Below are 14059 nucleotides of genomic sequence, written 5' to 3' on the forward strand. Positions count from 1 at the left end.
TATATATTGGTAATGTGCGATCAGTAGATACTAGACTAGATACATAGATTTAAATAACGTCATGCTCTTGGTGATAATGAATTTAAATTTTTCATTTTACTACTTATCATTATAGGTACTAGTACTGATAATTAAATATAATGTGATAGTACTTAGTAATTTTTTATAAGAGGTGACTGTTTAAGTTAACTGACATTAATTTATTCTTAGCAAAAGTCAAATATTTAAGTTTAATTTATTGCCGGCAAACTTACACTGGAATTCATCAGCCCCTATCTTCACGATAGGGGCTTCCTGAGGGGACCTTTCAAGTAATATGTGTCAACCTTTACACAATGCAATGCAGGTTGAATATGACACAATGTTGTCTGAATGGTCCCCTAAAGAAGCACCTATCTTGACTATAAAGTCCAGTGTTAGTCTTTAAGATAGGTATAAAATAAATAAAGATTAATGGTATCAGTATTTTAATAAATACAAGATAAATAATTGTTGTTGTTTTAATTTACTTAGGTACCTATAAATATTTAAATATTAAATAATTATTGCGAATATTTTTTTCGAATGGGTACATTTACGCCTAAAATTAAGAGTCACTATCTTAGACAAGTGACTAAGAAAGTCACTTAGATAAGTGACTAAGCGACAATTTGTCAAAAAATGTAATGGGCATACAAACGTAGGAGGGTAATTACTACATTATTTGATACTGTACGCTCGAAACTAAGTATTATATTGATAAATCTCGTCATTATATAGGTTTATTGATATATGAAACATTGAAAAAATATTGATTTTAAAGTTACGAGCCTCAAAAGATTTATATTTTAACACTAAATTTATGACAACGTTGGGCGTAAATAAATAAGATTAGGGGTATGAAAATTCTAAAGAAATTTAACATTAGACATAGTTTATTTATTCATTAGTTGAAATAACTATACTTTGCAAACATAAACTCAGTAGATTTTTCTCAAAAATACTTTTCCTAAACCCTTGATTTCGGTGAAAATCATCGTGCCTCTCACCTATCTCATACAATGTCAAGTGAAAAGCAAATAGGTTTGGTCGAGCGGCCTGCGTCACCTTAGTGACCATATTGCTAAGCAACTGAATGACAGCTGAGTTTTCAAAATATAAATATAGATAGATTAATTTCAGCTGTTTAAATAGTGACGCGTTAACACGAAGTAGTACTTAGAAATTCTTTGTTACAAACTAATAAACACCTAGGTACTCAAGATATAAGTACAATCCTTTAGTAAAAGTAATTAAATATAATTTATAGCTGACTTTTTTATTTATAGAAGATTTTTACACCTACTAAGCACTTTTTTGCTAATCTATAATAATTCACGTCATAATAATTTATCAAGTATGATGCCCACATGAACTTTTTTGTCTATCCATCTGTTTATTTTTCCGAGCTAGTCTTTTGATCTCAGGAAAATAAATATTTTCCTTCTTCTTCTTAATTTGCTTTATGGCTTTCAGTAGTGCCACACCGAGCACAATGCACTTCGCCAATGAAATATTTTCCTAATTAATTATACAGTAATTCACCTTGACAAAATTACCTACTATCACTCTGATTTTCAAAACTTAGTACATTATTCTTAAATGTTGGACAAAATATACAGATTCAAACAAGATCAAGCATTCGTTCAAGATCACTTAAAAAAAAAGAACCTATAAATGTATATTTTTATCAAGCGAGGTTACTGAACTAGTCATGGTATTCTAGTACAATATTTTGTGATGAAAGTAGGTGTTCCTATACGTATTTTCAAATATTTCTACCGACCCATTCTGTTTGCTTTCCGTCATTGTATTCCTTTCTCCAATCACTTCCTACAAAATTATTTTGGAAAATTTTAACATCATCTTTTCCCGTGATTTGTTTGAGCCAATCTGAACTGATAAGACTGCCTGTTTCAAGCGGTTCTTGGCCAGCAAAATGAAAATCTTTAACATCATTCGTTTCTACAGTAGCGAAGTTATCAGGGTATTTACCATTATATTTGTCAAAATCCCCATCAACAATAATTTCAGAGTGGCTGTCGGCAAGGGGCTCTAATTTGTCATTGAGGTAACCATTGTTTAAGTAAATTATTTTCTTCTCATATTTATCGTTGAATGCATTGTTTCTTAATAGAGTGAACACAGCGCCTGTGAGAGCCATATTGTTAAGCATTCCAGCTCCTAAGGTCATCAATTTTAAAGTTGGCAAGAAGAACGGCAAGACTGCGGACATTAAGAGACCTGGCAATAGTATAAATGGCACCAACTCGTAGAAATATTTTTCAAACTTTTTACTGGTTCTTCCCGATGCTAGTTCACCTGAAATTAAATAAAACTTGAGTTAAATACAAACTTTTAAGATAAACCGTTTTATTCTACCTAACTACCCATAATAATATTAATTCGTAATCAACGGAACCAATCCTCCAGAGTCCAGAACTAGGATTGGAAGTTGGAACCCGAGGTTCAATGACAAAATCATTATCAATTGACAATTCACAATCCTTACACGTCATCATGATACAAAAATGGGCATCCGGAAGTTCACGTCAAAATTTTGTACTTAGGTAATGAAGTTTCATAAAAATCGGCTCAGCAGAAGCAGCTGAGTTCTTAACTTTTTATTTTGAGTAGGTACATATAATTTTCCTACTGGTTAACTATTTTGCATGTATGTTTCTTAATTATTACAATTTTAAAGTATGGTTATGCCTCTTTATTTTCTATAGAGATTTACTTTTCTCGAGAAAATTATATCAAACTAGCTTATGATCGCGACTTCGTCCGCGTGGACTACACGAATTTTAAACCACTATTAGGAGTTGAATTTCCAAAAATCCTTTTTTAGCGGATGCCTACGTCATAATAACTATCTGCACGCCAAATTTCAGTCCAGTCCGTCCAGTAGTTTGAGCTGTGCGTTGATAGATCAGTCAGTCAGTCAGTCAGTCACCTTTTCCTTTTATATATTTAGACTAGCTTATGCCTGCGACTTCGTCCTTCGTCAACTTTTTATGAATACAAAAGTTCAATCGATTCGTAAGAATCGTTTCGGAGAAATCACGTTATCCTTGAATTCCTGCAAGAACTCATGCCTCAGGGATGCCACTATATCTAGATAAACTTAAAAAGTGGATAAAATAGATAGGTATGTAAATAGAAATTGTATCCAGATTGTTAGAGAAGTTCCATAATCCATGTTATTGCTACTTTGAACAAGTTGCAATTTCAAGATGCCATAGCTATTAATTTTCTAAGAAAGTCCCACTTTGCGTGTAGATCTAAAAAGTATTGATGATTTGGTTTGATCATGCAATCCGTTTTTTATCGCCTGCCAATGCACTATAATTACCTACCGCAAAATGGAAATTCTTAAGCAATTGCATAATTTTAATTATCACAATCAGGGTATGAGGTAGGGGGATGCCCCGCACACCCGCACGTCACCCACGCTCGCCCGCACCGGGTTAGCGCGGGAGCTGTGCGAGAGTTACCTGCCCGATTGCCATCTCGACCTGTCACGGACTATAGGTAGATACCTACCTGCCTATACTTATTATGTACTTATCTACTTTAATAAGTTACATTTTTTTAAAGAATAAAATTCGAGCAGTATGTAGACTAGTTAGTAAGATAAGTTAATAATTGATATGAAATGTGTAGGCAGACATTTTCTCAGAATTCGAGTCTTCAAGAGAATAAAGTTAGACTAAGAATTTTTATCGCAGAAACTAATTACTTTCACATGTTACTAAGTTTACTAAGTAAGTGAAAGTTGTAAAAGAGAACTTGCAAAAGATGCAAAAGTTAACGTAGGGAAAAATCTAAAGTAGGTAACGTTCATTAGATACCTATACAAATTTGAAAATTCAACTAATTTTTTATTATTGTCACAGTAAAATTCACTTTTAATAGGTATCTTAAAATTTTACTGTCTAGACTTTGAAAATAAAAATATACATAAAGGTTATTACTTTTTAAGACGTCGACATTCAACGATCCGTTTCCAGTTACTCGCAGTTGTAGACTATAATCTTCATTCAAGTTCAATTTTAGTGAACGACGTTGTAGTAGTCTCTCCGCTCCGTCACAAAGCTTCGTATAGAGTTCATCGTCGGAAACATTATAGTAACGTTGCCAGGGAAACCTCACACTAGGTTTAGTGTACGCGTCCGCTTCAAGAGATTTTTCCGCGCGCCATGCTCCGTATGCGCCTACACATTTCGAAAGACCTAGATTTTTTACACACGGTACAAGACGGATTAAATTTTCATTTATTCCATTCGCGAAGTTTGGACTGTTTTCGCGTGAATGCGATTTTTGCGCGTGAATAAAACATGGCCACGCCGCAAAAAATAGAATGGCGGCGCATGCGCGCATCGCTGCAAGTTGACTGAGTTGATGTCGGCGTTCACTATAAGGCCACGATGGTAGGGACGTGTCGTAATTAAAAAAGCGATGCTAGATCAAGTATAAGTATTACAAAGCTATAAATATTTCTACCACTGCTTACACGCATTTTAAAATAGCTTTTCCGCTTTCAAGCTGTTATGTAAGTAATTGTAAAGAACTGACTTAATAGTAAGTTTAGTAGCAGACCTAGAGCAGTTTAAACTCTGAACCTTAACTTAATATCCACATGAGAATCCCTCTGGCAAATCCGACTTGAGTTTATTTATTTATCACTATAGTTCGGTTTGTATATTGATTGGAAATCTAACTAAATTAGTTCAACCAATTACAAAATAATATATAAGACGAAGCCGTCAAATGAAAGTAGAAAAAAATCAAAAGTGACTACAGTTTTGAGCAGAAAAAGAAAATAATAAGAAGTAATCATTATTATCATTCTAGTAACGCGTTTCACCGTTCATAATTTTATTTGCTTAGATATCCGTAGATTATTCATAATTATATTAATTGATATTAATATTCTTCTTTAAAAAATATATTATTTCAAACTTTAGACTCAAACTAAAATAGTTATCTAAATAAGACTTCTACTTAATAAGTACCTACCTATTAATTATTCGATTTAGTATAATTCGCAGTAAATATAAATTTTATTATTCAATTAGGTTCGAATTTACAATTCACACAAAGCTGTTGATGTTATTATAAGTATATCAATTTATAAATTAGATTCATCAAAAAATCTACGGATTGCTACATGCTACCTGACAAATTTCATGATTTTTCTTCTTTGCATGCCTCTCTGACAAGCGGAGGTTGGCAGTCAGCTTAGCGTATTCTACTCTGTTCTTCGCGAGACGAAATATTTCTGCATCACTCGCGATTCCTGTCCACTCCCGGATGTTGCGCAGCCAGGACTTTTTTCTGCGACCGACGCCTCTTCTACCGGCAACTTTTCCCATCATGATGAGTTGTAGGAGTTCATACCTCACGTAGCCCCAAATATGCGACCTTCCTCATCTTGATGGTTTGCAAAAGTTCGCGTTTTTGATTGGCGCGTCGCAGAGTTTGACGTGAGATACTCGCAAATTACTTCTTACGTCATTATTTCGACTAATTACTTAAACTGGACACTTTCAAGTAAAGATTTAAAAACCTGTGAAGATGATATTGCTAGGGGCAAAATTTGAATGCAATAAGTCTACTTTGTCGCATTAGTTTACAAATTGTGAAAAACCAAATTAAATTTGAATTACGCGGGCAGACCCGTGTCTTGGGGGCCTTAAAGTTTGTTATAAAAAACAAAGAATGCCACAAGTTCCCAATATTGGGCGAAAGTTTTTCTGCATTCCATGTATGCAGGAAATGGCCCATATTATTGCCAAATGCATGCCATTTGCATAGGCTCGGTCACGGACAGACGAGCAAGGCGCTCGTGTCGTCGCTCCCATAGTTTCACCGACTGATACGCATATACGTGATGTGATTCTTGATACGACCGTGTTTAATTATACCACACACACACACGAGCCTAATTTCCCTAATCATTTCTAAAAACTAAATGAATTATATCATAAGACATAACCTACCGTGCTACTATTAAAGTCACGAATACAATTTAAAACAATAAATAAGTTTTTCCCCAGCTATAAATAGTTTTTCCCTGATTTCATCATTATCATCATCATTCTCAACCGATAGACGTCCACTGCTGGACATAGGTCTCATGTAGGGACTTTCACACGCCACGGTCTTGCACCGCCTGAATTCAGCGGCTCCCTGTGACTCGATTGATGTCATCTGTCCACCTACGGGGGGTCTTCCAACGCTGCGCTTTCCGGAGCGAGGTTGCCATTCTAGCACCTCAGTATCCCAACCTCTGTCGGTTTTTCGAACTATGCACTCTGCCCATTGCCACTTCAGCTTCGCAATCCGTTGAGCTATGCCAGTTACTCTAGTTCTACTGATCTCCTCATTTCTGACTTGATCACGTAGATAAATTCCAAGCATAGCTCTTTACATCGTTACTCTGAGCTTTCTTATGAGGCCCATACTTAGCGACCATGTCTCGGATCCATTATGTCATCACTGCCGACACGCCCCGTTCGAAGACTTTGGTTTTCAAGCACTGAAGAATATTGGATAAGAAGACATCACGAAGCTTCGCGAACGCTGCCTAGCCAAGCTGGATTTGGCGGCTGACCTTTTTCCCGAAATTGAACCTACCTAACTGTGTGTCTTAGCTATGTACCAGAGAGAGCAGAGCATGCAGAGCTCCGAAAGATTAATGGGTTGAGCGGGACATAAGCATTAGACATGATCTTATTCATAGCAAAATCCCTGATTTAGAAAATGAATAAGAGTACTCTTTCAAGTAGCTTTTGGTCTAATAGTAGTACTATATACTAACTCTGTGCTACTAGTAAGTTTCTCACATAATGTTTAATTGTATAGAATCATGTCGGTTCGTATATTACATGGGATATGAATATGTGTTCCATTGCCCCTCCTATCTAAGAAATTCTTTGTATTAAAAGGAAAATAAAGCATAATTTATTATCTAACTAAATATCTAGGTACCTACTGTAAAAGTAAAGTGGGAAAGAGATATTAAGTACTTTAAATACTTAGGTACTTAAATCTGATTATGCACAAAATATAGAAATGCTTTTATTCTACTATTAAGTATTTATGATTTTTATATGGCTATATTTTTATATTTACTTAAAAATTAAAACTACCATCTCACTCCTTGCAATCCTATATAAATATTTTGCTCAAAAATACTTTTGGAATTTATTAGGTTGGTACGTCAGTTCGCAAGCAACTTACTATTTCTACTTCTATACCAAAATCAATCAAACTGAATTTACGATAGCGTGGATGCTCATTAATTCTAAGTACCTACCTACTTAATTATACATACTTCTAAACAGCCATAGTGCCTAGACAATCGTCACTTTCACCATGGCGCTGTAGCGATAGGGATCGAAGGAAGTTCTCGATGTCCAAGGGGAATGTATGTCCGTTAATGATTCGGCGTTAGTCCTTAACTGGTGGTCAATAACTGGGTCGATATTTCAACCGCACGATCACGTTGTCCTGCACTTTCTTTTCAATGTTTGGTCTTGCCGACTATTGTCTTCCGTAGGACACTTTATATCCTGGCAATCGATCATAATGGCTCCAGTCAAACTCAAGCAGGCCTCCTGTAATCATCAGTTTTCGGCGCATCTTTATTCTAGCCAAAATGTGTAGAATGTTCGGAGTACTATCCTTGGCCTATGTCGCTATTTTCTTGTTAACTTTAGTGCATTGTGAGGATGTATCAACCTCAGGGCTTGTGGATTTTATAAATAAAGGTAACAATAGATATAACACGTTAATATAAAATAAGTACATTTTAAAACCAGAGAAAAACTGCTATTATCATCAGGGATACCTATGCATGGAAGCGTATACTGCGTAGCAAAAGATTTCTATCAAAACTTCATTTTCATAGTAGAGTAGGATGATCTGTGCCTTGAAAATCGCGCGATCCTTTTACTGGACTTAACACACATCCTCGCAAAACCCTGGTGGAAACAGCAGAATGTCTGTCTAGTGCTATACATAGAGTAAGGATGAAAACAACTGCTAGAAACAACTGACTAGATCATTAAGATTACAATAATAAAATTGAATCTACGTCCACTGCTGGACATAGGTCTCTTGTAGGGACTTCCACACGCCACGGTCTTGCACCGCTTGAATCCAGCGGCTCCCTGCGACTCGTCTGATGTCGTCCATCCACCCTGTGGGAGGTCTTCCAACGCTGCGACTTCCGATGCGAGGTCGCCATTCCAGCACCTTGAGACCCCAACGTCTATCGATTTTACGAACTATGTGCCCTGCCCATTGCCATTTCAGCTTCACAATCCGTAATCAGTCAGTCACCTTTGCCTTTTATACAATATTTAGAAAATTAGTCTTCATTTGGGTGGAATGTCTGAAAATCATTTTTAATGAGCTTCTACGCCATACCTAAAGAAAACTTACATGGACACGTTTCAAGACCGCCGGCTTGAGCTGTACGTTGATATAATGTCATTCAGTCAGTTTCTCTCTTCTTTTATGTACTTACATATATTTCTGAGGAGCTTTGATATTCCGTTCCGATAAGCGGTTCAAAGAAGTAAATCCGAAAAACAAAAATTAAATTGAAATAAATATCCGTACGCCTGCAATCCAATTTCCTATGAAAGTTTCTCAGAAAACAATTACTAACTAGAGTCTCATTAGATTTTCTGTTATTTATTCCACGAAAGAGTAATAAGAGGCGTATTGGCTTCTTCGCGTGCGAAGAGATGCAAATTGTTTTCTTCAGTCCACATTATTATCCATGCAAATCGCTTTTATAGTAAGACATTGATATATTTATTTACTGATAAGAGTAGGTAGGTATCTATTATATTTTCCTACAAATACTACTACTTAGGTACTGAACTTCTAATATGTATAGGTACATAGTTTAGTTTTAGTTGTGATTTCGTGTTTGTGATTTTGATCTCAACATTTTACTTTAGACTATCAGATTACAAACGTTCTTGAAGTTTTTCGTTCAGACTACCACGATTGAATTTTCTAGATAATAAATTAATATCTCATTCTTGGGAGAGAATTCAATCGTGTGCTTAGTTTGTACCTACGTGGAGATGAAAATTGGTTTTACCAGTCTAACTGAAGCGTGTAATATTGGTACCTACTTTGTTAGATAGAATTTAAATTTAGATTTAGTCGATCAACACCTGAGGTGGAGATGTGTAAATAAAGTTAATAGGTATATTGATTTGCTTAAGGGTGAACAGATTTTCCATAAGTAAATGAAAATTATACCATAGAATATATCCGAGTAACAATAACATAGTAAGTAGTAGGACGTAAACATGTTACATACCTTAGGTCCTAGACATTCATTCACCCAACAGGCAACGGGCAACAGGTCATTTGCCCAATAAAAGGTCCAGCATTTTCCCGCAAGTTCACTCACTTTAGATTTAGTTTTATGGAAGTAAAACTTTTGAACGGACGAAGGGGACCTATATTCTACTCGTGTGCCTATATCATCCAACTCATTGAATGGGTAGCGCGTAGATACCTACTTACCTAATGCTCATTATACGTGAATGAGACAGAGTACAAAATTTTATTAGAATGGACAAAGATTCAGTTCTGCTGAGTGTCCGGACATCTCACGGCATTTTTATTTAAATCCTGCATCTTCAAATATTCTTTATTTTCCAGGGATAAAGATTATCCATCCATCCCCAGGATGCAAGCTACCTACCTTTGAGGTGGGTTGAGTACTAAGAACTTGCAAAGAACCACTCACAATACATATATCACACACCGGCTTCACGTGTTTGGTCGACGTTAGCCCGACTAGTTTCGAACCCATCCGGGGTCCTTTTTCACAGGGACTCAGTTCGCGCACGCGTCGCGGTTGAGGTCGGTTGAAGCAGTCTGAGTCCCTGTGAAAATCGACCCCGGATGGGGTTAGCTCGAAACTAGGTGGGCTAACGTCGACTAAACACGTGAGTAAAGCCGGTGTGTGATATATGTATAATGGAAATCACTCACGATAGTTTAAACGCTAAAACACTGACAAAATATCCTTAGGTATAATATTAATAAGTATTGCTTTTCAGATAGCAACGTCGGCCGTACGTTTGGACACAATGCCCTGAAACGCCTGTCATTCATTTTCCTGCCCGTAATGTTCACACTGGGCGTCATCTCCACTCTCCTGATGGCTCTAGCTGTCATATCAGTGAAGAACCTTGCGATCGGTGTTGTGCTCCTGATTGTAGCTGTGAGCCAGGTAATTCATATTTCTTTATTCAGGCGCGTTCTTGTTCTAGTCTAGACCTTCCCCTAATTGATTCCCATTGCCCTCACATGGGTTACGGCAGTGTTTATTAATATTTACTTTTCTTTAAGTATAAAAACAATATTTGTTTTTTTTAAACCAAGTCCGCTAGTGCATCCGTTTATTTAACTGATTCAGACGAAAAGTACAGAGAAAGCTTGCATCCCAGGGAAGGACATAGGCTACTATTGGTTAAAATCAAAGAGTTATCACAAGATTTTTTAAACATAAATCCACGCGGACGAATCAATATCTGCGTTGGTAAAAATAATTCAAATTGTAACCAATTTAAACTATTTTTACAATATTTATACCTAAAGCAGATTTAAATAAAATTGATGCTTCTTTTAAATATATTTTAAATTGTTTCAAATGTCTAATAATCTATCAACGCACAGCTCAAACCACTGAAGATCGGGCTGTTTAGCATGCCGATAGCTATTATGATGACGTAGGCATCTGCTAAGAAGGATTTTTGAAAATCAAATCCCTAAGGGGGTAAAATAGGGGTTTGAAATTTTGCCATCCACGCGGATGAAGTCGCGGGCATAAGCTAGTCAGTACTCTTATTATAAATGCGAAAGTGTGTTTGTTTGTCCTTCAATCACGTCGCAACGCTGCAACGGATTGACGTGATTTTTTGCATGGGTATAAATAAAGACCTGGAGAGTGACATACATTTTTATCCCGGAAAATCAAAGAGTCCCCACGGGATTTTTAAAAACCACGCGGACGAAGTCGCAGGCATCAGCTAAAGTAAGCCAATTTAATGATTTCGTAAAAAAAGGCTGAAGTGAAAGAAATAACAGTAATAAGTAATATTATTTAAGTCTGCAGGAAATAACACTGGCATTTACATTTTACACAGCCTTTCTAACACGCACTTTTACTTTATGTTGCACGGGATTATACTCGTAATCTAAGCAAAAAAAGGTCAAGTGTGAGTCGGACTCGCACACGAAGGGTTCCGTACCATCGTATAAGAAATAATCCTCATTAATTTTTTTTAATTTTCATGGCGGCCGTTTTGAAATTATTATTTAAATATTATTTGTTGTTATAGCGGTAATAGGCAAAACGCATTCTGTCAAAATTTTAACTCTCTACCTATTACAGTTCACGAGATACAGCCTGCTGACAGACGGACAGACGGACAGACCAGGCTTAGTAATAGCGTCCCGTTAGCACCCTTTGGGTACGGAACCCTAAAAATAACGAAAGGTTTTTCAGGACAGTAAATTATGCTAATCTGGTTGAAACGTAGACTGCGTTTCCACCAAGGTCTGAAACATATTATACTAGATGATGTCCGCGACTTTGTCCGCGTAAGTTTCGGTTTTTAGAAAATCGCGTGGAGTTCCCACGCGATTTTCCACGACAAAAAGTAGTATATATGTCCGTCTCCAGGGTGCAAGCTATCTCTGTACCTACTAAGTAGATGATACCAGCAACGTAGTCCATATGTCAAATTTCGTCAAAATAGATTAAACGGACGACCTCCCTGGTGCAGTGGTATGCACTGTGGTCTTATTAGTGGGAAGTCCCGGGTTCAATTCCTGGCAGGGATTTGGAATTTTTAATTTCTAAATTTCTGGTCTGGTCTGGTGGTAGTCTTTGGCCGTGGCTAGTTACCACCCTACCGGCAAAGCCGTGTCCCCAATACTTACGATACTTTGTAGAAACCAAAGGGCATGGGTTTAATAAAAACTGCCATTCCAGGTGAGCCCACTTCCATCTTAGACTGCATCACCACTTACCACCAGGTGAGATTGCAGTCAAGGGGTAAGGGGTTGAAATTGAATTAAAAAAAACGGTTGGGCCGTAGAAAGCTAGCAAGATTTATTATTTACTAGCTGATGCCCGCCACTTCCGTCCGCGTGGATTTAAGTAGGTTTTTAAAAATCTCCGTGGGAACTCTTTGATTTTCCGGGATAAAAAGTATCCTATGTCACGCTCTAGGTATTTAACTGTGTCTCTCTGTCTGTCTGTCTGTCTGTCTATCTGTCTGCTAGCTTTTCACGGCCCATCTGTTCAACCGATTTTAACGAAATTTGGTGCATCCCGGGATGAATCCACGCAGACGAAGTCGCGGGCATTATCTAGTACTTTATAAATTGTTATATTATGTATTTTGTCTGTTCGCGCATCATGCACAAACCACTAGACCGTGGGGCAAAACTTTCGCATTGCGAAGCCGTAATTGGTGCACGGTCTTAAATAGGTAGGTACCAACTGCTACAAAAACAAAACTGAACCCAAGGTACACTTGACCTGAATCAATTCACATCTGCACCATCACAACATTGTAGTGACCGTGACCGACCGACCATAGCAATAAGGAAATTACGTTTTTTAATTTTTATTAAAAAAATCATAAGATTTTTTTTAGTTAAGTATACTTATCTTCACAAGAGAGTAAAAGTTAGGATATTTTACTATATTTTACCGGTGGTATTTTATCTTTGTACGGGATACATTAGGTACAAGTTGAATTACTTCATCATTTTTAAAGATATTAAAATAAGTAATTCTTTCACCATATTATTTAAACATTTTTATTTACAACATACATACTAATATACTAATATCTATATACTAATATTATAAATGTGAAAGCGTGTCTGTCTGTCTTTCTGCTAGCTTTTCACGACTCATTTGTTCAACCGACTTTCAATGAAATTTGGTAGGTACAGACATAGCTTGCATCCCGGGGAAGGAAGGCTACTTTTAATACCGGAAAATCAAAGAATTCCCACGGGATTTTTAAAAACCTAAATCAACGTGAACGAAGTCGCAGACATCATTTTATGTGTTTTTGGTTTGTTTTTTGCATCACAGGAAAACTTCCTTATTGCAAAAATAAGGCTTAAAATATATTGTTCTTTTTCTAGGCCGTTTCGAGGCTGTTTTCAGCGGCACCAGCACCGTTAGTGTTCCACCCACGGGCTGAGCTCCTGCCTGCACCTGCTTTGCCTGCTCCATGGCCCCCGACTGGCCCTCTCTTATCGCCGTGGGGCAGATCCGACAACGACGCCACGATATCCGACTAAGGTCGACTTGCACCAGCCTTTTCAATGTCTATAAATTAAAAAAAATATCCCTGTCCTTTTCTTGTCAACCCTGGGATAAACTTGTCAAAAAGTGACACCATTACAAAATTTAACTAAACCAGATTAACTATTTTGGTGCAAGTGGGCCTAAGTTCTCATAGCCCTTGAGCCGAATTTGGCAATTTGATAATTGCAACTGCTATCTATTTCACTACCTAACTAAAATAAATAGTTGTAGCAAGAGTAGGTAACATAAGTTCAGCCAATAACAACAACTAAGTGTGCTAATCGCAAACTGATATAATACTTAACAATTCACAAGTTAGGTGCTAGAAGATCTCGCGGAAATGGGAATACTACATTCAGAAGACTTTTCGACTTACCTAATCGATTCAGGGCACTACAAACCTAATAAAACGTAGCGACGTATAACTAGCCTAAAAGCTGATTGTATTAGAATTATTACGCCTTCGTCATTACCGTGTGCATAGTACACACTACCTATTTTTCATTATATAGGGGGGTCTTGTAATGCTGCGCTTTCCGGCACCGATATTCCAGCACCTTGGGACCCCAACGTCTATCGATAATATAATAAAGGTATTAAGTCTTTATATCTGATTGAACACAATATTTAATTTTGTTTTTATCAGAGATGTGTCGTGTC

General features: G+C 36.9%; 2 protein-coding genes across 2 annotated transcripts; one reads left to right on the top strand and one right to left on the bottom strand.

Annotated features, from left to right (window-relative positions):
- Positions 1–499: 499 nt before the first annotated feature.
- On the bottom strand, positions 500–4402 carry LOC117984486 (uncharacterized). Its single transcript, XM_034971115.2, has 2 exons — positions 3996–4402; positions 500–2340 (listed from the first exon to the last, which is right to left on the bottom strand). The coding sequence occupies exons 1-2, from the start codon at positions 4399–4401 to the stop codon at positions 1787–1789; spliced, it is 960 nt and encodes a 319-aa protein (XP_034827006.1). The 5' UTR covers position 4402; the 3' UTR covers positions 500–1786.
- On the top strand, positions 2792–13392 carry apn (apnoia). Its single transcript, XM_034971120.2, has 4 exons — positions 2792–2838; positions 7681–7796; positions 10122–10294; positions 13234–13392. The coding sequence occupies exons 2-4, from the start codon at positions 7685–7687 to the stop codon at positions 13390–13392; spliced, it is 444 nt and encodes a 147-aa protein (XP_034827011.1). The 5' UTR covers positions 2792–2838; positions 7681–7684.
- The last annotated feature ends 667 nt before the right edge of the window (positions 13393–14059 follow it).

Source organism: Maniola hyperantus, chromosome 8, assembly GCF_902806685.2.
Source record: "Maniola hyperantus chromosome 8, iAphHyp1.2, whole genome shotgun sequence".
NCBI lineage: Eukaryota > Metazoa > Arthropoda > Insecta > Lepidoptera > Nymphalidae > Maniola > Maniola hyperantus.